The sequence below is a fragment of the Plecotus auritus genome (assembly GCF_963455305.1).
Source record: "Plecotus auritus genome assembly, chromosome: 1".
Classification (NCBI taxonomy): domain Eukaryota; kingdom Metazoa; phylum Chordata; class Mammalia; order Chiroptera; family Vespertilionidae; genus Plecotus; species Plecotus auritus.
The window spans coordinates 125,436,985-125,463,875 of NC_137770.1; the positions used below are offsets into that span (position 1 = coordinate 125,436,985).

General features: G+C 39.4%; 1 protein-coding gene and 1 pseudogene across 4 annotated transcripts in view; both read right to left on the reverse strand.

The window, feature by feature from the left end:
- Nucleotides 1-223: 223 nt before the first annotated feature.
- On the reverse strand, nucleotides 224-2,170 carry LOC308251002 (annotated as a pseudogene). The gene has a single exon. The product of its transcript is annotated as an uncharacterized misc_RNA (transcript).
- Nucleotides 2,171-3,496: 1,326 nt separating this feature from the next.
- KLHDC1 (kelch domain containing 1) overlaps nucleotides 3,497-26,891 on the reverse strand; it is a 67,419-nt gene continuing 44,024 nt past the window's right edge. For 2 of the 3 annotated variants that reach the window (XM_080668334.1, XM_080668336.1), the window contains exons 10-14: nucleotides 22,785-22,897; nucleotides 19,430-19,502; nucleotides 14,841-14,925; nucleotides 13,187-13,239; nucleotides 3,501-4,247 (exon numbers count right to left, since the gene is read on the reverse strand). In XM_080668334.1, coding sequence (XP_080524460.1) covers nucleotides 4,061-4,247; nucleotides 13,187-13,239; nucleotides 14,841-14,925; nucleotides 19,430-19,502; nucleotides 22,785-22,897 — 511 coding nt within the window. In that variant the 3' untranslated portion in view covers nucleotides 3,501-4,060. Of the gene's footprint in view, nucleotides 4,248-13,186; nucleotides 13,240-14,840; nucleotides 14,926-19,429; nucleotides 19,503-22,784; nucleotides 22,898-26,891 lie in introns of all 3 variants that reach the window. The other variant, XM_080668335.1, reaches the window with a different exon arrangement.

The window sequence follows — 26,891 nt, forward strand, 5'->3', positions numbered from 1 at the left end:
CCTTCTAGAATCTTCTTTCTTTCTCTCCCTTTCTTTCTTTCTTTCTTCTTTTTCTTTTTTTGTTGTTGTTAGAACAACTCAGTAAAATAAAATTCCCGTTTATTGTTGGACAACATTGTTTCACAAATACATCAAACAGGCCAAAATAAATAAACAGCAATTTCATAAACAAAAAAAGGGAAAAAAAGAAACCTTTTTATCTTTGGCCTTTTAAACCATCTCATACAAACCAACTACTTATGGTATAGCTAAGTACATACAGAAAAACGTTACTGGAATGCTCAGAATAAGATTTTTTTGTGGTTGTTTTTGCTTTTTTACAAGGTTTTTTTCTCTGAGATTATAATGAACATGGTCACACCACAAGTAAAGTCAGAAGTAGGACAGAGAATGCTCCAAAGGTTGGTTTGGTCATCCCAAGATCATTAAAAATGGCTGACCCAAACAATATGTACAAAAATATAAAATGTAAATAAAAAATACAAATTTCCCTTTTTTAAAGTACTTTTAAGAAAAAAAGCAAGGCCTTGGAAGTTTTGGTTCTTTTCTCCTCCCCTGTTGCAAATTCACGTTGTGGTTTTGGTTGGGTGGTGGAGAGTGTGTGTCATCTGCAGGTGGCGCTGACCCAGGTGGGTGGGTGGGCAGGCGGGCGGGAGTCTCTACTCGAAGGTGACCACGTTTAGATTCTGAGAGGGGAAGTGGAGGGTGACGAGGTCACGGAGGCCTTTAACTTTTCCTGTTTTTGCTCATCTTCATCTGTCTTCTGCTGCTTGGTGTCAACATCATCCTCATCATCTTCAGCTGCCTGTTTGCCTGTAGCTGCCTCAGCCTCCTCATCTTCATCTCCATCCTCTTCCTCACCATCACCTTCCTCTTCCTCCCCTCCTTCTTCCTCTACCTCATGGTCAGCCTCCTGCTCCCCATTTTCCTCATTAGCGTCCCCATTCGCAGGTGCATTGTTTCCATTCTCTGCCTCCTCCATAACTTCCTTCTTCTCCTTAAGTCCTTGGTGGTGATCTCGGAGCTGGTGTCCACGGCAGTGACTGACATGGCAGGGCACTCCGGTGATCCTATGCAGAGGATTTTTTTTTTTTTAAGTGAGAGTTGGAGGACCCTGGCAAAGAAGCTGCAGTGGAGGAGGCCCGCGGCAGAGGTGGTTGCAGCGAGCGAATCATTTTTATGTTACAGAATTTATCAGGCAACCGGAAAATACACAGGTGTACTCGGAGATGCAGGGAAAAAAACATTTATTTCCAGATGTACTAGTACCGTGTCTCAGGGGAGCCTGTTTCCAAATCCTGAGCAAGCCAATATGGAGGAAGCTCTCCCTTTATACCCTTTGGTTTCTTTGTCCCCCAAATATGGATGGGACTTCCGGACCTTTCACGGGCTTTGCAAAAAGCTCCATGTGTTGGGATGGGGGCCGTGAGACCACAACTAAAGGTCTGGCCTGGTGCCAACGCTGATACCCCCCTCTGGGGGTTGTGTATTGTTCATGGTTTATGGCCTCTGTAAAATGGGAGTGCTTAGGTAAACAGGTCTTGCAAGACCAGATTGTGGAGAAAGGGGCAGTGACTTAATTACAGGCTATCAAGAATGTACATTAGGTGATGTACAGATTCAGATTGCTAGCCCCCCCAAAATGTCTTATTTTCCCCATCATTTGGTGGAGCGGAGAGGGAGCCACCAGAACAATGCAAAGATGGCTTTTCAGAGCAGCCAGCGGGTCATCTTTCAGAGAGCCCATAGTGAGAGTTCAGAGCTAATGGTATGAAGCTGAAGCTATCATTGCCTTGCGCTCCTATATACTGTGGAGGTCAACAACACAAAATTTGACAGTATACCATCAGCTGTTGAAAAGTGAGGAATGAATACTGCTTGGCTATCAAACTTCAAAACTGGCTTTGCCAACTCCCAGACCCTCTATATCTCCTGATAGCAGGAGAACCTTGTTTTAAAGCAAGTTATAGAGACAAGTGAAAGATCAGAATTCCCTGTCACTCTCACTATGGGACTACCTCAAGACATAATTTTTGAAGTAGTACAGTATATTAGATCAAATAAGTATAGCACTATTTATGTGTGTCATAGATAATATATAGATTTTCATTCTCTTGAAGCCTACATGTTGGTGTGTATTTGAGGGGCTAATCCAATTTTTAATGCTCTAAGTCAGTGGTCGGCAAACTGTGGCTCGCGAGCCACATGCGGCTCGTGAGCCGTGGTTTGCTGCTCTGTTGACTAATGAGTTTGCCGACCACTGACCTATACTCTCGATTCCAATAATTACAGGCTGTTGTTCCTTGTGATTAAGCCCCTATCCCAGTGGTCGGCAAACTCATTAGTTAACAGAGCGGCAAACCGCGGCTCGCGAGCCGCAGTTTGCCGACCACTGTTCTAAGTAAACCATCTAAAAACAGAAGTTTTTTCTAAGAGGCTAGAGAAGGCATTCATATAATCCAGAAGCTATTTTAAAAAGTATTCATCCCACATCTACCACTATCCAATAGGTTTTGATATTTTCCCCTTAAATGTGAAAGGCTGATACTGAAGCTCATTGTAATAAAATAATTACTTGTAAGATATATATTGCCTGTGAGATTCATTTTCTAAATTTTATTTAGTCTAAAAACAGTAAGAAAAAATGAAAACTTACACTGAAATATTGTTTGTACAATCAACTCTAATGACGGGTTCACACGAACAAAACTGTAAAATAGTAAATCTACATAGTTCGTATAATAAATAAAATGTAAACACACACTAGTTCAATACATAAATAGAAGCTTTACACATCAAAATACAATATATATAAAATATATATATCTAAAATTTAAAGAGGTACTATAAATGACTATAATTTTCATTATAAATTACATATATATTTCAATAGAGAAATATATTTGCTGTAACATTTTGAATTTAGAAATAACTTGTATGATGGTATTGTGGAGAGTAATTTTATAACCAAGTCTTTGAGTAATACATCGTTATTAGTAATTCACTGGAAGGGTATGACTGTAATATGAACAATTTCTTAATTATGGCAAAAGTACTCTTTTAAAGAATATAAGTTATAGTGTTTTATTTCTGTATAAGCAGTTAATACTGAAAATAAATAGGAAGATAACATATTTACAATATCCTTAAGCACCAACTTTGTAGAATGGTGTGGGCCAAATTGAGGGGTTTCAATAAAGGCAACTTACTAGATTACCATTCTATTTCATTATTTATGAAAATCACTTTAGATGCACTCTTCCAAGGCAAATTGTATTTTAATGTGCCTCAAAACTTAATAATTATATTGCTTCTCAATATTTCAGAGCCTGGATGACAGACAAAACTCCACTTCAGACACTTTAAAATATGGTCTTTGTACATATAAAATTGGACAAACTAGTAACGTAGCGGTAACAGAAAACAATTGAATGCATTTATTCCCCTACTCAAACAAAGGTTTGAGGAAAACTTATGACAAGAAAAAGGAAAATTACAATGATGCTTAAGAATTCTTTATTAGATGAGTGCTAAAAGGGTGGGGGTTCCGCATTTAACACCATACCAGTGTTTGTCTACTTTATAATTTTGGCCAGCTATATTAGTAATTTAAGAAGATGTTATTTAAATAACTGAATTATTTAAAAGAAGATTTAGGTAATTTTATAGTGACTTGAGAGAATCTATTCTATCTAAAAGTTGGTATGTAGTGTTTTCATGTGTCATTATGTTGAGGGATTTCTAAAGTCCTTGAGTAATTTCTTATTTTCCTCAAATTTGTATAATCTTTCCAGCAATGAGTACACAGTGAGTTAAAATTGCCTACAATTATAATTACTTTCAGAAAGCATATTTTTTGTAGCTTATAAGGAAATTATTTTAGAAATATAAATTAATCTGCCATTAACATCTCATTCCCATATATCCCATTCCATGTAATCACTTTAACATAGCATTTTTGCTTCAATTTTATCTTCTAAATAAAGCCTCCAATTTGGGGAGTAAATATACAATCTGATTAAAACATTAAACATATTAAACATACAGAGTATGTAACAACTTAATTGTTATTGACCCACTGATACTTATTTTCAGTTTCTTCTTTTTGGGCTCTTTGTTCTTCTCGGTGGTTAGCTGCAGTCCAAAATGTGATTTTTTTGAATACTTGTTGAAGAAGTTTAGGAGGTAATAAAGATATTTGACTTTCTAAAATTACAGCATTTTTACCAATGCAGTCAAGGCATGACCTGCAAACAAAACATAATGGAATTATTCATTTTTAAGTTATAATATAAAAAATATATAGGTAAGTTTCTCAAAAATAAAAATCATTTAAAATCTATATACCGTGTATATAAAAGCATAATATGCAAATTGACCAGATGGTGAAATGACCACTCGCTATGACGTGCAATGACCACCAGGGGGCAGATGCTCAATGCAGGAGCTGCCCCAGCCCACAGGCCCTGCTGGCCAACCTCTTAGTCCCTCCCCCGGCTGACAGGCTCCAATTGCCCAATGAGGAACAGGGAACTGGGGGTAGGTGGCAGCGGACACAGGCAGCACCAGGCCAAGGCAGGTGTGAACAAGCAGGGCCCCGATCACCCCGCCAGTTGCCCCACACACAGAGGGCAACCAGCGGCGGCGGCGGGGGAGCAGGACAGCTGCCGGCAGCTGGGGAAGATTGGCCCTGATTGCAGGCTAGGCCCAGGGACCCTACCCATGCATGAATTTCATGTGCCAGGCCTCTAGTTTTTTACATAATAATGTATTTCCTTTGTATTGTTCAGAACATGATATGATGTATATTCTTTCTGGAGCATCACAATAATTGTACATTTTTACAGCATAGAGATTGTATCTGACCAAATCCAATGGGAAGAGAAATTACAACTTACCATGCACGATGTTCTTTAAGTAAAAAAGATTCAGACTTAATTTCAAAGCAGGTTAGTCTCTAGCAGACCCTTTTCACTTATCCTTACAGCCCAATACCCATTTACTCTTCTCTGAGAACTTTTTCTTCCATCTCCAAGATGAAGCATCTGACATCATTTTTACACGGTGTGACCGGGTCCTCCTCAGACCCCTCTATCAGTGTCTGACTTAAGTTGACTCAGAGAGAGCAGGTCTGAAGAAAGGAATGGAGCCATGCCACAGAAAGAGCCAAGAGACCACCAGAGATAGGTTCTCCCCATCTGGGGGCCTAGTGTTCCTGTTACCCCTTTCACTCCACTAGAGGGCAGTGTCCTGTCAAATACAATTCCATTTTAATCTTGATAAACTACCCTGAAAAGGGTTTCGTACTTTAAAACCAAAAGAAACCTGATTAAGATAAGAACCATCAAAAACGCATCTATTTCAACTGGTAAACTTTAATTTTAAAAGGTAAATATTTTATAAAAGTTTTAAAAATAGATTCATTGGATTCTGCTGTGGTTAATCTGTTGTCATTTTTATAAGGATTTACACTGTACAGATTTGTATATTCTTCCAAACTCTCATGAAGCCTTTTCTCTAGACTTTGTGAAAATGCTCGATAAAAAGTAAGAGTGAAATGAGAAATAACATTTATTACAGAGGAACATGTCCTTACTCCCGTTTTTCCCAGTGAGTGCTAGATGCCTTCTGACTTCGAATTTAAAATAAAATGATTACACTTGCTTACTGTGGAAACTAGCTGTGGTGAACATGCTTCACACAATAAATCTACTGAAGTCCTGATATAGTCAAGTTTTGATAAGCTCAGCATCAAAAGGGCCTGTACCCACTCACAGCAGCTCTGTACTAGGTGCAAAGGTGATACCAAGAAGCCTGACTGATGGTCACCCTTAGTCCCAGCCTCAAATACAGGGCCATCCAGTGTGTCCTTTTGCTTTCTCTTATTTCTGTACTGATTCATCTTCCCCATCATTGTTTTTCTTTGTGGAGGAAAGACTGTTCCAAAATGTGACCACTGCCTGACCAGTGAGCTGGACCTGGGCCAGTGGGGGGAGGGGGGCCTGTTTCCCCACAACCCTCCCCGCTCTTGGGCCCTGTCTGATCCTGATTGATGTTTGTTATGACATGAACCAGTGCCTTTCCCCTGCTTTGCACTACTGGTTCCTGGAATAGGCCATTGTCTTGAGCTGGACAAGCACGTAAAGCAATTTACTGTAATTGATAGCATTCACATAGGAGTACCAGGACTATCTGCCCCTTCATCCCATAAAATTCTTTTTTTTAATGTTTTTATTAATTTTTTAAAAATGTTTTAATTGCTTTCAGAGAGGAAGAGAGGGAGAGAAACATCAATGATGAAAGAGAATCATTGATCAACTGCCTCCTGCACACGCCCCACTGGGAATTGAGCCTGCAACCTGGGCATGTACCCTGACCGAGAATCAAACCATGACCTCCTGGTTCATAGGTCAACGCTCAACCACTGAGCCACCTTGGCCTGGCTCCCATATAATTCTTTGATGCCTGTCAAGTGGTGTGCAGATCCATTTCATGTTACAGCCACCAAAGATGCACATCCCTTGTAAGTTTATCTCAATTAACTCCATTAATTACCAGACTAGAGTGGCCAGCCTCTCTCTTCAGTCTTTCTCGGCCCTCTGCCTAAGGAGATTTTCAGTCCTGGGACCTTTCCCAGGGTCTGTGTGTACTAACAATATTCCCTTCCAAACATCCCCTTCATGCTTTTTGGAGCACCAATTGTGTCTGCAAACACCTCTGCTTTTCTGACTTTCTGTTCTAGCTTTAATTGAAATAGAAGAAAATTGCTTTATGTGCAGCCCTCTTGAGAAAAGAGTACATTTCCCTCACTTCTGCTTTCACAGTCCAGGAGCCAATGCTAGTATTCTCTCCTCACCGCTGCTTCCAGCCTGCGATTATTTCACCTTCAGGTGTCACCATCTATCAACCTCCTGCGCATTCCCACCCCCAGCCCCAACCCCGATGTATAGTGAGGAATTTGGCCCTGACTCACCACAATCTTGTCCCTTGACTGATTTTATCATCTGTGTGGAAACCCTTTTTTATTCTTTATGACCTTATCAGGGCAGTTCAACCTCTGAAATCTTAAACTTCCAGATCCTCCTCTTGGACCATAATCCTTGCATCCTTTTAATTCTTACGCTCATCTTTTGACTCTTCTTGGTTCACCAAATAATAAGACCCATCAAGTTTTAATTTTCTTTCCTATCCAGATTAGTACATATGCAGGTCATTCTCTTGCCAACAATTTTAATCCCCCACTCCCCTGTCCCTCCATTAACCATCCTGGCTAAATTCCAGTGAACTGTATCTCCTTTCTGCACCTGCAACCTGGCTGCTCAGTGCTGCTGGAGAAACCAGGTTCCTGCCACTGCACCGTGGTTCCCTCGACCACAGCGATGCCCTCCTGAGTCTCAGCACTGCTATAGATCTAAGTCAGTCTTCTCAGTCACCTCAGCAGCTGTTTCAAATTTCACCCCTCTTCTTAAGTTCAAATCCTCACCCCTCTTATTTCTTATCAGATGACCTCACTAGCAGCTAAAACTTCCTCAGAGCCCTGCCCCTGAACAACAAATGTGTCCGTCTTTATATCTGTACTTCCTTCTTTGCCCACTGTGTCAAAATTATTCTTGCTCCAGTCAAGGGGCCATTCAATGATCTGTTCGCTAAAATTCACCTCCTTAAAACCATGCTCTGGGAACCAAGATGGCGGCACAGGTAAACGCCTGTACTTGCTGCCTCCCACAACCACATCAAAATATACAACTAAAATACAGAACAACTATTATCCAGAACCAAGGGAAAGTTGTCTGAGTGGACAAACTACCACTAGAGAGGTAAAGAAGAAAGCGCACTGAGACTGGTAGGAGGTGCCAAGTGCGGAATGGGCTGGTCTAGCACCCGGGTGTGCGCTTTTTTAATCGGGAGGAAGATCGCCTCTGCAGAGGCCGCCTGGAGGAGTGAGGGGCCCCAGCCCCACACCAGGTCCCGAGCCCGGGGTCCCAGAGCTGGGGAAAGAAGTCCCTACGGGCAGTAAGAACTACGGACTGTAAAAACCAGTGCAGACTGGGGCTGAGTGACACACAGGCTGCTAGAGACCCAGCTGCTCCTCTTAAAAGGGGAGCTTGTAAGTTCAGCACCTGGAACTGAACTTACAAGCTCCCACTTCTTCTGAGCTCCAGTGCTAGGTGTTAGCGTAAAAAAACCATTGAAACCTGTAAAGAATTTTTGTGAGTTTATTTGATCCAAACTGTCGACATATGCCGGGAAGCAGAACCTCAACGAATTGAGATAATGCTCGGAGAATGGCAGGTTACATCTGTATTTATACATTGCAATCAAAGGAGGGACATAGGTGATAGATTAGAGAGGTAGGAGAAAGTAAAGCAGGGGTGAGGGGTTGGGGGGGGTGGGAGGAGACCCCTGGGATTGGATAAAAAGTAAAATGATGGACACATACTTAGGTGGGTGCAGGAACAACATAATAATGAAGGAATTTGTGGCATCTGTCCTGGCACCCACCACATTTGGTTGTGCCCCAGGGGGTCCAGAAAAAGGGAAGTTACAAGTTACCCAGACATTTCAAGGGTATGTTATCATAGATGCAAAAAGACAGATAGGCTCAGTTAAGGTAAAGGTTGACCTTGTCAGTGAAGATACTGGCCTAGGATGTAACTGCCCACCATAACTGCGTTTAGTTAAAGTTTAATTTCAGACCATCCTTTGTGGTTACTTCAGGTCTCTGAGTTTGCAAGACTGCCATGCAGGCCTCCCCTGAGTTTGTCAGGTCAGCATGTGGCCCCTTTCGTCCACACGGGCAAGGCTCTGGGGAACCCAGACACATATGGGAGGAACTGGACTGTCTGGCACCAGGGCAGGAACGAGGGGGCGGCTTTCTTCCAGATGGAGGTGCTTGCAGCAGCGGTCATAGTTTCCATGCTGGGACCTCCCCAGGTGCAGGGCTGACTGGAAGCCATTTCTGTTTGCTCCGCCCTGGAGATTCCCTGAGACCCGCCCCACCCAATTTACAACCCCATCCAAGCTGTACACAGCAGCCTTTGCCTATGAATGGTCTGTCCTTTCTCAGGATAAAACCTGTCAAACAAGCTGCAGCTGGGTCAAGGAGTCCCAAACCTGTCAATAAAAGGACCCAAAACCGACACCAGCACCAGCCTGCCTTGCTTCAAAGCTGGGCCTCGTCTGGGCACTTCCAAACCAGATACAAAGAGGAGGAATCTGCAGATCTCTCTGTAGCTCCTGCTGGTTGGCCCCAGGCAGTGACTGACTGCACCTCCCTAGAGACCCAAGAGCCAGTGTACCCAGTGGTTAGTGGATTACCAGATTACAACTCTAAACATCCATAAGCGACACATTCAAGGGGCAGACTCAGTGAGCACCACAGCCCCACTGAAGCAAGTCCTGTCCCATAAGGGTTTCTCCTGCACAGCAGCTCTTCCAGTGTAGTCACAGCTGGTCCCCACAGCCAATTGGCCTGGAGGTCAATTCCTCCCAGTGACACCAACAGCAATCAAGGCTCAACTACAACAATACTGTGCACACAGCCCACACAGGGGTGCACCTAGAGGGCCCAGCTCAGGTGACTGAGGAGGCTGAGCCACTGGGCCCTATAGGACATCTACACAAGGCCACTCTATCAACTCAAGGAGACTTGGCAGCTACCCAATACATAGAAACAAATACAGGGAAGCAACCAAAATGCAGAGACAAAGAAACATGTCACAAATGAAAGAAATGGAAGAAAGCAAACTACTGGATATAGAGTTTAAAACCACAGTTATAAGGTTACTCAAGAATCTTCTAGAAACCTCTGAGGAACTTAGTGAGACTTTCAAGGATCTTAGTGAGAATGCCAAAAAAAAAAAAAAAAAAAAATGGAAAAGGACCAGCCAGAAATTAAGCATACACTGACTGAAATAAAGAATAATATACAGAGATTCAACAGTATATTAGAGGATCCCCAGAATCAAATCAATGATTTGAAATACAAGGAAGCAAAAAACACCCAACCAGAAAAGCAAAAAGCAAAAAGAATCCAAAAATATAAAGATAGTGTAAGAAACCTCTGAGATAACTTCAAGTATACCAACATCCGAATTATGGGGGTGCCAGAAGAAGAGAGAGAGCAAGATACTGAAAACCTATTTGAAGAAATAATGACAGAAAACTTCCCCTACCTGGTGAAAGAAATAGATTTACAAGTCCAGAAGTACAGAGAACCCCAAACAAAAGGAATCCAAAGAGGACCACACCAAGACACATCATAATTAAAATGCCAAGGGCAAAAGACAAAGAGAGAATATTAAAATCAGCAAGAGAAAAACAGTTACCTACAAGGGAGTACCCATAAGACTGTCAGCTGATTTCTCAACAGAAACTATGCAGGCCAGATGGGAGTGGCAAAAAATATTCAAAGATATGAGTAGCAAGAACCTATAACCAAGAATAATCTACCCAGCAAAGCTATCATTCAGAATTGAAGGTCAGATAAAGAGCTTCACAGACAAGAAAAAGCTAAAGGAGTTCACCACCACCAAACCAGTATTATATGAAATGCTGAAGGGTATTCTTTAAGAAAAGGAAGAAGAAGAATTTTCTCATGCTTCCTGGTCTACAAGGAGAGACAAAGCCCTACATGACGTATGGTTTCTGATTTCTTGTCCAACCTCATTTCTTACAACTCTCCCCTCATACTTATTTCCCAGGAATATTCAAGAACTCAGTTTCCTCTGCATTGGTTGTTTATAGCAAATTCTTGTCTCAAACTCTTCTTCTGTAAAGACTTCCCTAACCTTCACAATCTTTTTTTTTTTTAAATCCTCACCTGAGAATATGTCCTTATAGATTTTATTTTCTTTTTAGAGAGGGAGGGAGGAAGAGAGGGAGATATCTCATTTGCTTCCTGTACGTGCCCCAGCTGGGGATTGAACTCATAACCTAGGTATGTACCCTGGCTGGGAATCAAATCCGTAGCATTTTGGCGTACAGGACAATGCCCAACCAACTGAGCCACCTGGCCATAATCTTAACCAAGTGGACAGAGAGCCTTCTTCTCTAGTATTCTCATGAACTTTCTATATGTTCCCCTTAAAGCAATTTTTACTTTTCTACTATAGTTGGGTTTTTTTTAACTGGTGGTCTTGAGAACGAAGTGTGATGGCTCCTTAAAAGGTCAGCCATTCACAATTTGTGGTTCCCAAAATAATTCATTTTATTACTTAATAAATAGAAGTATGCTTACAGTGATCATATTTTTCAGGCTTAAACAGGAAAAATAAACTTCAATGTAATAAAATATTTGAGACAACAACTTCCCTGAAAAATCTGGGACCAATAGTAACTTTCAGTACTACAGAAAGTTTAAAGCCAAACTTAAATATGTAACTCTTTGTTGTTACATCTTCTATAACTACTTATCACCACTTCTTCCTATCTTCCATCCCTCTTACAAATACGTACAAAATAAGTAACATAGATGGCGGGAAATAAAATTGTATGTCTTCCCTTCAATCTTTAAAAATGCATTTTTGGGTCCCCCTCTTCCCCTTTTTCTACTATAGTTGTTTGAATGCCTGCCTTCTATATTATCAGCAATTTAAGGGGAAGGTCATGACTTCGTTTCATAGCACCATGCCGTCTTATGGTAGGCACTTGAATATTGTATTTCTTGATCCCTGGATATAAGGAATTTGCAATCTACTTAGGGAAAGCAGTTATGTTCATGGTAAAAGTTAAGTAAAAAATACTCTGCAGTATAAAATCATTACAGTATCTATTTTAAAACTTTGCCTGTACCTTGGGATCTTTCAAATATTCTGAAGTCCACGCTACACCCCAGACCAGTGAAACCATAATCTGTGGGAGTGGAACACAGGCATCAATATGTTTTAAAGTTCCACATGAGATTCTAATGAGCAGCAAGTGCAGGAAACACTGCACTGAAGGAACGAGCAGTTACAAAAGACTGTAGGAAGGTTCGGTTTAAGCTAGTCCATTGGTTTTCAAGTGGTTCAAGCTGTCGAACCTCTGGAAGTTATAGTACACTCCTTGACATACAGCATGTCATCTCTCTCTCTCTCTCTCTCTCTCTCTCTCTCTCTCTCTCTCCTCTCTCTCTCTTTCTCTCTCATGCCTTCACCCATGTTATTCCTACTGCATTAAATACCTACAGTTCTTTACTGGGCAACTTCTACTTCACTCAAACCCTTCCTCCCAACTCTCTCAGGCAGAAATAGGGGCTTCTTCCACAATCCTCCCACTAAACTTTGTATTTACTCCTTTTAAAGCAGAAGTATATGAGCTAAGACACTATAAGTCACACCACCAATTTAATAACAGCTTTGGGATTATAAAAAAAATTCTACTAAATTAAATTCATCTATATGTGTTTACACTCTGAGTTCAGAAAAGTTAAATCAGGCTGAGAATCAAGGAAATACAGTATGTTTAATATTCCCATATGAACTAAATGCAATTTTACAAGCTAAGCAAAAATGTGACTATACTGTATATTTAAAGTTATAAAAATAACATTGGTATATGGTTGGTTCATCATTACAAATTTGATTATAATCTTAGGACAAATTTTTTTTTTAATCCTCATCCAAGGGTATTTTTTCCATTGATTTCTAGACAAAGTGGAAGGGGGAGAGGAGGAGGAGGAGAGAGAGAGAGACACATTGATTGGTTGCCTCTTGCACCCTCCCGCACAAGCCCCCACTGGGACCGGGGAACCTGCAACCTAGGTAGGGTGCCCTTGACTGGGAATCAAACCTGAGACCCTTCAGTCCACAGGCTGACACTCTAACCACTGAGAAAAACCAGCCAGGGCAATTTAAACATTTTCTTAAATTCAAGTCATAAGCTACCTGAAAAATATTACAAAACTGCTCTGGCCAGCTGGCTCAGTTGGTTGGAGCATCGTCCCATATACCAAAAGGTGCAGTTTGATCCCAGGTTGAGGTGAGTATGGGAAGCAACAAATTAATATTTCTCTCTCAAATAGATCTCTCTCTCTCTCTCTCTCTCTCTCTCTTTCTCCCTCCTTCCCTTCCTCTCTCTCTAAAAATCAATAATAGCATATCCTTGGATGATCGTTAGGGGGAAAAATATTACAAAGCTTTCCCAAAACGAGGAAGAAATTATCATGTATTGATAGCATATATATATAAAAAATAAAATTGCTTACCTGAGTAGTGAATAAGGCTGTGTTTGAAAGATCAATAAATCATTACAGTGACCCTAATCAACATAAAAAGAAGTTATCAAGGTTTTTGATAAAAATAACTGCATTAAAAATTGAATATTTTGTCAATATAAAAGAAATTACATAAAGCAGCAAATAAATCTCTCCAGCTATGAACACACATGTACACATGCATGCATGCACAAACATACACAGACATACACATATCTGTGTCCATACAGATGTTAGATATGTGGTTACCATTTTTTCAGTGACCTAATTTTTACCTAACCACAGTCTATATAACTGCAATTTTAAAAATCAGAAACATGTTTTTCCCTTAGAACAGTGAGTTCAAAATGAGAATAGTACTGGTTTTCAGGCCTTTTTGTTTTTTAAGCAGAACTTTTTTCTTTCAAATGACTTATTTTTAATCTTCTCTTTACCCCAAATCCCTTTTCCAGGTGGTCCCAGGAGTCCTGGGAATTATTCATTTGAAAATTACAGATCCATAAGATTTTCTGAATATGATTCTCTCATCTAAAAATTAATGTGGATGAATCAACAGAAAATTTCTCTAATCCTTTCAACTAGGTCTTTAGAATTTCATAATTTATGACCATGATTTTAATGAGAATTCCTATTTTAATGATAAACTTTGTATCCTAAGACTTCTAGTGCTAATAAAAGGAAGACAAACTACTAAATTTTATTTTTAATTAAATACAAAGTTGTGGTTATAATTTTTTATTGAAGCACTGAATTCTCAGTCAAAGAAAGTTCTGAAACTTTCAATATACGTAACATTTGAATTGGAGGCCTCATAACTATGAAAAAAACAAGTTCCCTGGAGATAACCCACCTTATTCAGGGTTCGCCAGATCACTCAGTGGGAACAACTCTGGAGATAACTACGCCTAAAGAGATGACACGGAGCTAGCGCCTCTTTGGTTGGGCCCTGGCTCCTGACCCAGCCCAGCCCTGAAGGCTCAGTCCTGCTGTGCCTGAGTGTTCCATGCAAACCAGCGCAACCAGTCCTGAATCCTGTCCCACCACATATAGAAGAGGAAGGTGGCCACTCTGCTCTGAATTTCCCAAGGTGATAGGAGTGAAAGAACAGTTCTCTCCAAATGCTGCTCATTTATTCCTTAGACCTTAGTTTTATCAGATTTTAAAACTGGAATGCTTTAAATGCAAATATAAAACAGGGGTGAAGTAGTGGCAAAATATGCATAAAATAAAAAGAAAATATACTTTAAACATTTCAAAGTAGTTTCCTCTTGAGGGAAAAAGCTAACATGATGATATTCTAGTTATTGCTAGGTAGCAAATTTCATGAGTACTTACTACACTAAGTAGTAATATACATTATATATTCATATGTATCAAATATTACAAATATTTTAATTCAATAAAATTATAAAAGCTCTTCTTAATAATTTGACTAATGAAGTTAATAGACCTATTTTGATTTGTAAACCAACAATATCCTAAATGCTTCTCCACAGCCACTTATTCTGAAGATTAGACACACCACAGAGGAACATTTCATGCCCTTCCATATTTTGCAATGTGGGAAATGAGCATTCTTGAATAAGGATTTAGGATGGATAACACAATTACTCAGAGGAAATATTTAGACAAGAAATTTTCTTACTGTATCCAAGGAAAGTAAGTCATCTTTGCTCCCACCAAATACCATTATTTCATTTTCTTTTCCCAAGCAGGCTGTGTGCCATAACCTATGATTGAGAAGTGTAAACAGAGTGAAACACTACCAAGGAAAAAGCTGTATATCACATATTAATCAATTTTCAATTGCACACTCTAAAATGTAATCTCTTTCAAAAGAGGATAGATTTTAAAGATTCCTCTAGAATCATCAGAAGATTTAATTCTAGAGTTCATTAAATCATATCATTTCAATTAAGGAGATGACCCCCAATAACTCTTTCCCATTATATCCCCCAATCTTTTTCTAATCTCTTTTTCACATAGTTATTGAAATATTTTAGTCACAAAATGATATAATTTAAAAATATAGCTGGGTGTGGCTCAGTGGCTGAGCATTGACCCAGAAACCAAGAAGTCACCAGTTTGATTCCCAGTTAGGGCATATGCCTGGGTTGCAGACTCAATCCCCAGGAGGGGGCATGTAGGAGGCAGCCGATTGATGATTCTCTCTCATCATTGATGTTTCAATCTCTCTCTCCCTCTCCCTTCCTCTCTGAAATCAATAAAAATATATTTTAAAAAATAAAAATAAAAATGAACTGACCAACAAAAATAGCCGCCTTTCCCATTCTTCTTACTATCTACCATCTTATTGCCCTCATCATTTTTCACTCTTTCTTTCCTGTTCTCTCTTCCCCCATCACCTGACAAATCCAATTTGGCATTTTCTTTTCATTTACATTGTCACACTATTTATCACTCTGGCTACAGAATACCATACATGTTCCTCCTTTTTCTGCCTCTAATCTTTCTCAACTACATATAGCTGATATATAATATTTTTAACCATGACATTTCCTGATCAAGAAGCACCTGTGCCATTTTTCTTCTCCTAATATTTATGACCAACAGCTATTTCTTTTTCCTATAAAACTAACTGTTGCCTCTCCCCAAATGAACCTTCTCTTCAGCCAACTTCACTTACTTGCCTCTCCTAAGAGTGAAGCTTATATGTCTCTAGGCTTTTGTTCACCCCATTTCCTAGTCTTAGAATGAGAAATCATTCTCTCAGGGCCTTTAAAAAAAAAAAAAGACTCAAAATTCCCAAATGCAACCCAAACTGGCTCTCTCACCCTCTCTATTCTGCATCTGTTAACATTTTGTGCTCATTTTATAATCTAACTTACATTTGAAGATAAACTCCTCTATATACTGCTTTGTTTGATGTATGTGTCTTTACCTCCCCACAAAAACTGTAAGATCCTTAAGATCAAAAGTTGCCACAGTAGTGTGCCGGAGCTGGTTTGTCGGCTGGGCTCGTTAAAGCCAGCTGCGCATATTCCACGTTCAGTGACGTGCTGGTGGCTTGAAATGGCCATGGTGGAAATCAGCAAATGCTACAAATTAGGGCTTTTTTTGGTTTGTTTTTCTTGGAAGCAGTGTAAACTGTTTACCAGCACATGACTGGAATTGGGGTAATTGAATTTTATGCTTCTCTTTCAAAATGCCCACTATGGTGTTCTGCATCCAGTAGTAGACCAAAAACTTTTGATAACAAAAGTAAACACAAAATGCCAGCATACTTTATTATTTAAATAAAAAAATCATTTCATAAAGGAGTGGAGCATCTAATGTGTTCTTTTAAATGGTGTGGTAGCTCATATCCATCTCCACATTATTTACCAAGAATACTTTTATGGTTTTAAAAAGTTCAATATTTCTCAGCTCAAACTCTCAGAAAAAAAGTACACATAAATTTCTCAATTTTAAAAGATAAATTGAGGGTTTATAAAGTCATTGCTTTGATTTTGAGAATACTTTGATTACTTCTCTTAACAGACCAAATTGCTGAAGCAACAGATTCTACAATTACATTAATTACTTATTTTATTATCACATAACTTATTTTTAGCACATTAATCCTTTTACTTAACTTCCACAAGTGCAAACAGTGGGATTATGCACAATTTTTTAATTAATTCCTTTCCTCAAACAATCATGACACATGCAATGACAAAAGCACTGGGGACCCAGGATAGAACTGAGTCAGCAGAGACTTTGTTTGGGAAATACTCTGCCCAATTCTCCAACTTGTACGTTAGACCATACTTTGATATAAATCATCTGTAACACCCAGATTATGTTGTGAGGTCAGAAAAGGGGACGGGAAGAGAGACTGAGTAAAGGAGATAGATTATGATGATGTCCTCGTATGTGGAAAAGAACAGCTTAACTTACTGGAGAGAAGGTCACATAACCTTGCAATGCTCATGGGATACAATAATACCTAAGGCTCTGAAGACCAACACCTAGTTAGACATCTGGTACAGACATTTAAGAAAGTACTTTGCTGACAGCTATCTATACAGATGATCAGATATGGCTAGATAGATGGCTTCTCAACCAAGCATCGTTTTATCTAAGGTGAGACCTGAGGAAGAGAGTGCAACACTGTAGAGCAATGGGTCCAACCGGGGGCAATTCTGACCCCACAGGGACATTTGACAGTATATGGAGATATTTTTGATCATAATAACTCCATGTTGGGTGGGGGGCAGTACTACTGGGATCTTGTGGGTAGAGGCCAGAGATGCTGTTAAACATCCTCCAATGCATAGGATGCCTCTCAAAATAAATAATTTAGTCCAAAATATCAATAGTGCTTGAGGTTGAGAAACCTGCTGTAGAATTACAAGAGGAGAACTGGGCAGCTTACATTTCATATTATAGCTTAGAAAAGTTTGCACAAAATGCATTCAGAAGTTAAGTACATTCTCATTTTTATAAAAAATTAGTATATACACACATATATGTTCTCCTTACACTAAACTGTATCCCACCTGTTCTCCTCCTCACCTCATACCTGAAGATAGCTCTGCCTCTGTCTTATCTGCCTTATGGAAACTCTGGCCTGGACTTCAGCATCGAAGAACAGTGGAAAGCCTTTCCTGCCTTGATTTTGGTGACATCTAGCTTGCAACCTGATGTTTTTCTACAGACTGATAGTTTATGTCCTCTCACAGCTGCTCTAAACTTATCACCTAAACATTCTAATAAAGCATATTATTTACATGACACATAGGCTGAATTAAAAAAAATCTCTTTACATAGCTCAGTTCTAACTAGTATATTATTGATCATAGTTGTATTACTTTAATCATTAAGGATTGAAATATAAAATAGTAATTTAAAAATTAAGCATTCTTACTACCACTTGGTCTATAATTAATGCATTCATACAATCAAACAAATGGAAGAGAACAAAGAGTTTATCTAGTCCAAGCCCCTCACTTCACAGATGAAGAAAATGATGCTCAGTTTCATAAGTGACTTTCCCAAAGTCAAAATGCTAACTAGTAGCTGAGCAAGGACTAGAATTCTGAGCTCCTATATCTTAATATAAAACTCTTTAAATTAAAATACGCATTACAAAAGATCCAGAATTGCTAAAGTAATATATTCCAATGAATTTTTATATATAAAAATGTAAGAATCATACACATAATTATGATAAACTCTAAATATATTATGCATATTAATAAAGAGATATAAAATGAGATATATTAAATATTTTCAGGTCTTTTTCTCAAGTTACTTGTTATATATTAAATTACTGAAATGCATGTCATTAAGTTGACTTCACATTAGTATAAATAATCTATAGTAAAAAATCTGAGATAGCATGAAACAGAATAAAATCTATTGCTAACTATAATAATTATAATGTGCTAAGTTTGAATTTCCTATGAATATATCTTTATTATACCATCAATCAAATTAGAAAAAAAATAAGAATTACAATAGTGTCCAGCAGGTGTGGCTCAGTGGTTGAGCATCGGCCCATGAACCAAGAGGTAACCCATTTGATTCCTGGTCAGGGCACATGCCCGGGTTGCAGGAGGCAGCTGATTGATGTTTTTCTCTCTCTATCCCTCTCCCCTCCTCCTCTCTAAATATCAATAAAAACATATTTTTTTAAAAAGCATTACAGTATTAATGTGGTTTTCTTTGTAGTCTAATAATAGTATATTGTTTCTACAATTTTTTGTTAAAAAAATTATACTCTATAATATACCACAAATAACTAACATGTTTTTTAAAATTCACATTAATAAACATTATTAAGATACAGCTTAATACAGAAAAAATAATAACCTGCCACCTACTTGATCAACATAAAAGCAAATTTCCCATTAAATTACTCTCAACCTCTTCCATAAACAAATAACTACTGCTAAAGCCAACCTCATTCTTGTCTACTTGTTAAAAATAGTAACATTATATACTTTCAATTTCTTAAGCCTTTTCATATTTATCAGGCAAGAGTATGCATTTACCTAAAAGAATAATAGTCTCAAATATGCAAATATGGATAGAAACTGAATAGATCATTTCTAACAATCAGATATAATTTAAATGATAATTAAATTATTTAGGTAATATCAAGCTTATTTGAAAGACATCCTTCCTGGTGATTTATGGTTTTAATGGCAAACACTATAAATTCAGTGCTATATTTTAATACTTTAAAAATTCTTAACTATTTTACTATTTATCAACTTCTAAACTTACCTGGGTCTTGTTTTAGGTAAATATGTCAGTTGTTTCCAACAATTTGTTATGACATTATGAATCCAACCATCACCTGCAATATTGTGACAGTTCAAAAATTAAGATTAGGTCTTTGGAATAAAATTTTAATTTTTATCCAAATTTATCATGCTACATTTATGCAGCTATCTTATGTGTATGCATATTTTCTCATAACATTTTTCAGAGATATACAAAAGTAGACTGAACATAATAATGAACCCAAACATATCCCAGACTCAACAACTATCCAGATTTTGTCATATGTGCTCCATTTATCTCTTTTTATTATTGTTGTTATTCAGTTATTCTAAAGCAAATCCTAAATCTCTGATCATTTTCCCCATACATACTTCAGTAAACATTGCTTTAAATGAATTGAATTTTTTTACATACCTACAACAGCTTTGTCACATAACTACAATGCCATTATCACCGTCAACAAAACTAAAAATTATTTCTTAGTATTTTGTAAAACACATATGACCACATCTTAAGCTGAATCTATAAAGGAGGAAATTGACTGGACTAAGAATTAGGGCACTTACATATGGGTACTATGCTTATCGGGGCGATCACTTTTTCTATACCTGAAACTAATATAATAGTGTATATCAACTATAATTGCAAAATAAGTCAATCCTATATAATAAAAGAGTAATATGCAAATTAACCATCACTCTGCCACACCCACCAGCCAATCAGGAGTGAGTATGCAAATTAACCCAACCAAGATGGCTGCAGCCACAGAGCGAGCAGGAGGCTTGGGTTTCTCTGGCAATGGAGGAAGCCAAGCTTTCTGCACACCCTGGCCAGCCCAGGCCTCCACTCAAGGCAAAGTTTCAATTATAGAAGATAAATAAATCCCGACAAAAATGGCAGCAACCACGGAGCTGGAGAGAGCAGGAGGCTTGAGTTGTCCCTGGCGATGGAGGAAGCCAAGCTCCCGTAGCCCTGGCCTACCTTGGTCTCCATTCAAGGCTACAAAGTTTCAATTATAGAAGATAAATCCCAGATACCAAGGCCTCCACTTGGGCGCCAGGGGCTGTGGCGGGCCTGCAAACCACCACAGGCCCCTCGCCCAGGCCGCCCCATGCCCCAAGGCAACCCCCACTCTGATCTGGGACACCCTTCAGGGCAAACCAGCTGGCCCCCACCCGTGCACCAGGCCTCTATCCTATCTAATAAAAGAGTAATATGCAGATTGACCATCACTCCAACACACAAGATGGCTGCCCCCATGTGGTCAAAGATGGCTGCCCCCATGTGGACACAAGATGGCCACCACAAGATGGCCAGTAGGGAAGGCAGTTGGGAGGGACCAGATCTGCAAGGGAGGGCAGTTGTGGGCGATCAGGCCAGCAGGGGAGGGCAGTTGGGAGGGACCAGGCTTGCAGAGGAGGGAAGTTGGGGGCGACCGGGCCTTCAGGGAAGGGCAGTTGGGGGGGACCTAGGCCTGCAGGGGAGAGCAGTTGAGAGACCAGGCCTGCAGGCGAGGGCAGTTAGGGGTGACCAGGCCTGCATGGGAGGGCAGTTAGGGGCAAACAGGCTGGCAGGGGAGCAGTTAGACATCCATCCGGCTGGCAGGGGAGTGGTTAGGGGGTGATCAGGCTGGCAGGCAGAAGAGGTTAGGGGCAATCAGGAAGGCAGGCAGGCGAGCAGTTGGGAGCCAGCAGTCCTGGATTGTGAGAGGGATGTCCGACTGCCCGTTGGACATCCCTCGAGGGGTGCCTGATTGGAGAGGGTGCAGGCTGGGCTGAGGGACACACACCCCCGCTGCACGAATTTTGTGCACCAGGCCTCTAGTTTAAAAATAAAAACACTTTTTAAAGAATTAGGACATTTAATTCCCCATAGGCCAAAGACCAAAACCAGCAGACAGGAATTAAACACAATAGTGCTGCCCAGCAAGTATGGCTTAATGGTTAAGCATCGACCCATTAACCAAGAGTTCACTGGTTCAATTCTCAGTTGGGCACATGTCTGGATTGCAGCTCTATCCCCAATAAGGGGCATGCAGGAGGCAGCCAATCGATGTTTCTCTTTCATTGATGTTTCTATCTCTCTATCCTTCTCCCTTCCTCTCTCTCTAAAATCAATAAAAACATACTTTTAAAAAATAAGATAAAATAAAAACAGTAGTGCTCATGAAGATATGATATTAAACAAATCCTAGGGAAATGGGTAAATGTTAGCTTTTTTATTAGATTCCAAATCTCTCTCTCTTTTTTTTTGTTAATCCTCACCCAAGGATATTTTTCCATTGATTTTTTAGAGAGAGTGGAAGGGAGAGGGAGAGACAGAGAGAGAGAACATTGATGTGAGAGAGACACATACTATTAGATTGGTTGGTTGCCTCCTGTAAGTGCCCTGACCAGGGCCTGCAACCAAGGTATGCACCCTTGATCGGAATCGAATCCAGGACCCTTCAGTCTGTAGGCCAATGCTCTATCCACTGAGCCAACCCAGGTAGGGCAGATTCCAAATCTCTTTTAATTAAAATGTCTAGAAACTGAAGAAGCATAATATTCTGCAACAGTTAACACCCCATACTAGGAACTGCTGTTTCCAATCAACCTCTGGAGTTTGTTGGCCAGCAGACTGCTATATACACAGTTGATGCTCAATAAATTTTTGTTGAAAAAAAATAGTTTTTTCTAAATCCTAGAAAAAGGATTTTTTCTAAATCCTTCTATAAGATTATAGAAGTTGTTTTAATTGTATATAAGTTACCTTAACAAAAACATCTCTAGCCATAGAAAACTCTTGCGTTAAGAAAATACACAACATTTAGTATGTCAAACTAAGAAATGGATATTCTTGGTCTATCCTGATGGCATAATTTTACTGCTGAAAGAAAAAACTGCATTTCAAAACCTTTGGGATCAGCAGTGACAGGAGTTTAAAAAATTCTAGCTAATCACTTTCCTTTATAGTTTGGGAACAAAGAAAGAAGCAACAGGCCTTCCCACCTTATATTTCCAGAGCATTCTGGAAAAGGCTGCTCTTCTAATCTCCATTCCAGCCTACAGTATAAGCATCTGGATGAAAAATCAGGAGGAGATAGAATCGTAGGATACTATAGTTGAAAGGGGCTTTAATCCACCTAGGTTCAACCACCCTTCCTTTCTCTACACCTAGGAAACAGGAGAACATCGAGAGCCAAGTCTACAGAAGCAAAGGGGTCTTCCAGTTCTAATTCTCAGTGCAAGCATATAGTTAGGAATAAAATAAAGGTAAAGCATAAAATCAGAAAAAAAAGGAATATACCTTAAGTATAAAATACAACTTAGGGGAAAAAGAATAATAACTGTAGGCTAAACATGAATTCACTTACTTAATGGAATATTGTCCGCACTTAGTCCACCAAATAAGAAAAGCCTATCATCAGCTATTGGTGTTAAAGTATGCCATGATCGATGTTTAGGGTTTTCTCCATTAACAGGAATCCTGTGGCAAAATATATATATATATATACATATATATATATAAATCTAGGTACTGTGTTAGTTAAAATAAATGGTTTTCAATAATCTCAGATCTTAAAGGGAAAAACTGCTCTAATTAAAAAAAAATTAATTATTTGATGAGTTTAAACAACCTTTTCACGTAGTGTCTATTTCACCTGGTCATAGAACACAGATTAAAAATTGATTCCCAGTTAATTTACAATGCATACTCAGCATCATTCTTGTTGATTAATCAGTGCAACTTCCTCAAGTGTTTCAACATAATTATTTTCATGGCTATAACCTTTAACTGTTGTTTCATGTTTAATTTTGTGTTTTCAGCAGATTTCCTCAATGGTATTATGGGATTTTGTTGTTGTTTTTACTTGGTCTATTTGTTGTAGATTTTCCCAAAGCATTATCTTCACTCTAGCTTCAAAATAAAAGCATACAAGCCATTCCAGATCCAGGAAAAAAAATCTAAAGGTTACAAACAAATACTGTTCTATTCCTTAAAAAACAGAAACAGAAGTAAAAACATAAGCACACGAGTTTAACTGATTTAAGAGGTGAGAAGGCACCATTCTCGAGCATTCTGGAATGCTCCAGAAGAACATGGGCCATTTGGAGAAGATGTTATTTGCTTTTCTCCAAACCGGAAATATTTGTATTTATTGTTTTTATTTACTATAAAAAGCATTTTGATTAGAAAACATTCAACAACCACAAAAATATTTAATGTTTTATATAATCCTGTCTTCCAGCCCTAAGAAACAATAATTTGATATTTATGTTTCCAGATTTTAATGTGCATATATTTATTAAAAATTATAAATGGGGCCTGGCTGGAGTGGCTCAGTGACCAAGCATCGACCTATGAACCAGGAGGACAGGGTTTGATTCCTAGTCAGGGCACATACCCAGGTTGTGGGAGGTAGCCAATCAATGATTCTCTTTCATCATTGATGCTTCTATATATATCTCTCTCTCCCTCTCCCTTCCTCTCTGAAATCAATAAAAATATATTTTAAAAAATTATAAATGGGGTATGTTCCATTCTGTAATTTTTTTTTACTTTACTAGAATGTAGAATATTTCCATGAAGTATATTTCTTTGCTAATGGAAGCATGGCAGCCCTTTGGGCAGATGTACCATGATTTAAACAGTCCCCACTTATGGGCATGAAGGTTGATCTCAAGTTTTTGTTTTCATAAATAATGTTGCAATAAACATTTTTGTGTACACATACACACATAAATATACTTGTCCAATTATTGTCTTCAGAGAAATTCTGGATCAAAGTCAAAATTCCATTTTCTATTTTAAACATATTGCCAGACTACCCTCCAGTAAAACTGTACCAATTTATACTTCTTCTAATTATGTTGTTACAACCTGGCACACACTGGTCATTTGTAATTATTTTTATCTGATAGTGCAAACTAGTTTTGTTTCCATTTCCTTAATATTCCATGAAGTTGGACATCTTTTTAAAATAATTTTGCCTATTTATATGTCTTTTATGAGTTGCTCATTCATGTTCTTTGTCCACTTTCCTATTGGATTATTTGTCTTTTTTTTTTCTTACTGACTTAGTTCTTGCAGATCTCAGTCCACTCTGTTAGAAATACTACAAATATTGTATAAAGTATATGATTGTCTCACCACTATGCTGAACACCTGACAATAATACAAAATATTAAATGTATAGAGAAAATCAAGATGGTGGCATAGGTAAGCACCTAAACTGCCGCCTCGCACAACAATTTCAAAACTACAACTAAAAGACAGAACGGGCCGAAACCGGTTTGGCTCAGTGGATAGAGCGTCAGCCTGCAGACTGAAGGGTCCCGGGTTCAATTTCCGGTCAAGGGCATGTACCTTGGTTGCGGGCACATCCCCAATGGGAGGTGTGCAGGAGGCAGCTGATCAGTGTTTCTCTCTCATCGATGTTTCTAGCTCTCTATCCTTCTCCCTTCCTCTCTGTAAGATATCAATAAAATATATTTAAAAAATAAATAAATAAATAAAAAATGAAAGACAGAACGGACACCATCCAGAACCACAGGAAAGCTGGCTGAGGGGAAATTCTACAACTAGAAGGAAAGAGAAAAGCTCACAGAGAATTGCAGGTACGGCAAAGGGGCTTTGTGCGTGCAGAGAGGAAGGGCGGCTGAGAGCCTGGCTGACTTTCTCTGGCGGGAGGGGGAAAGAAGCCCCTGACTGCACTGAACCCCAGTTCCGACTGCACTGAACCCCAGTTTCGGGTGAAACCACGTGAACCCAGGCTCATACAGGGGGAGTCTGGACTGTCAGGTAGAGAGAAAGGCACCCGGAGACTCGGAGACCCGGGGGAGGCCCGGGGGAGCCCCGGCAGGCAGGGGTCTGGAGGCGTGTGCGCCAGTGTGCACAAAGACTGCGGAAGTTACCACAGGCTTTCCCTAGCAGAAGGGAGTCGGAAGCTCCTGACTGCACTGAACCCCAGTTCTGACTGCACTGAACCCCAGTTCCAGGCGAGCCCCTGGGGACCCATGCTCTTACGGGGGGGAATCTGGACTCTCGGGCGGAGGCTCGGGAGCCAGGGAAGGCAGAGGTCTGAAAGCGCGCACGTGCGCGCAGGGCAAGGCTGATGGGAAGCCAAGACTGTCTGCTCCACCCTGAGACTCCACCCCATCCAAGCTGAGCACAGAGGCTTTTGCAATTTGGAAAGTCTAATCCTATAAGGCTGTCTCCAGCACCGAACTTCTCCCAGCGTAGACACAGCTGATCCTCACAGCCAACTGGCCTGGAGGTCAATTCCTCCCAGTGATACCAACAACAATCAAGACTTAACTACAACAAGGCTGTACACACAGTCCACAAAGGGGTGCACCAAGAGTATCCACCTCAGGTTAACTGGGGAGGCCAACCCACTGGGCCATATAGGAAACCTAGCACACAAAGCTACCTTACCAACTCAGGGAAGCAGTGAAAATGTGGCGTCAAAGAATCAGATCACAAACGAAAGAAATGGAGGAAAACAAACGACTGGATATAGAATTCCAAACCACGGTTATAAGGCTTTTCAAGAATATCCTAGAAAAGGCCGATAAATATAACGAGACCCTCGAAGATATGAAAAAGGACCAACTTGAAATTAAACATACACTGACTGAAATAAAAAATATTATACAGAGACCCAACAACAGACTAGAGGAACACAAGAATCAAGTCAAAGAATTGAAATACAAAGAAGCAAAAAACACTCAACCGAAAAAGCAAAAAGAAAAAAAAACAAAAAGTTGAAGATAGTGTAAGAAGCCTCTGGGACAACTTCAAGCGTACCAACATCAGAATTATGGGGGTGCCAGAAGAAGAGAGAGAGCAAGATACTGAAAACCTATTTGAAGAAATAATGACTGAAAACTTCCCCCACCTGGTGAAAGAAATAGATTTACAAGTCCAGGAAGCGCACAGAACCCCAAACAAAAGGAATCCAAAGAGGACCACACCAAGACACATCATAATTAAAATGCCAAGAGCAAAAGACAAAGAATATTAAAAGCAGCAAGGGAAAAACAGTTAGTTACCTACAAGGGAGCACCCATACGATTGTCAGCTGATTTCTCAACAGAAACTATGCAGGCCAGACGGGAGTGGCAAGAAATTTTCAAAGTGATGAATAGCAAGAACCTACAACCAAGATTACTCTACCCAGCAAAGCTATCATTCAGAATTGAAGGGCAGATAAAGAGCTTCACAGATAAGAAAAAGCTGAAGGAGTTCATCACCACCAAACCAGCATTATATGAAATGCTGAAAGGTATTCTCAAAGAAGAGGAAGAAGAAAAAAGTAAAGAGAAAAATTATGAACAACAAATACATATCTATCGACAAGTGAACCTAAAAATCAAGTGAATTAAAAACCTGAGGAACAGAATAATCTGGTGAATATAATAGAATCGGGGGCATAGAAAGGGAGTGGACTGATAATTCTCAGGGGGAAAGGGGTATG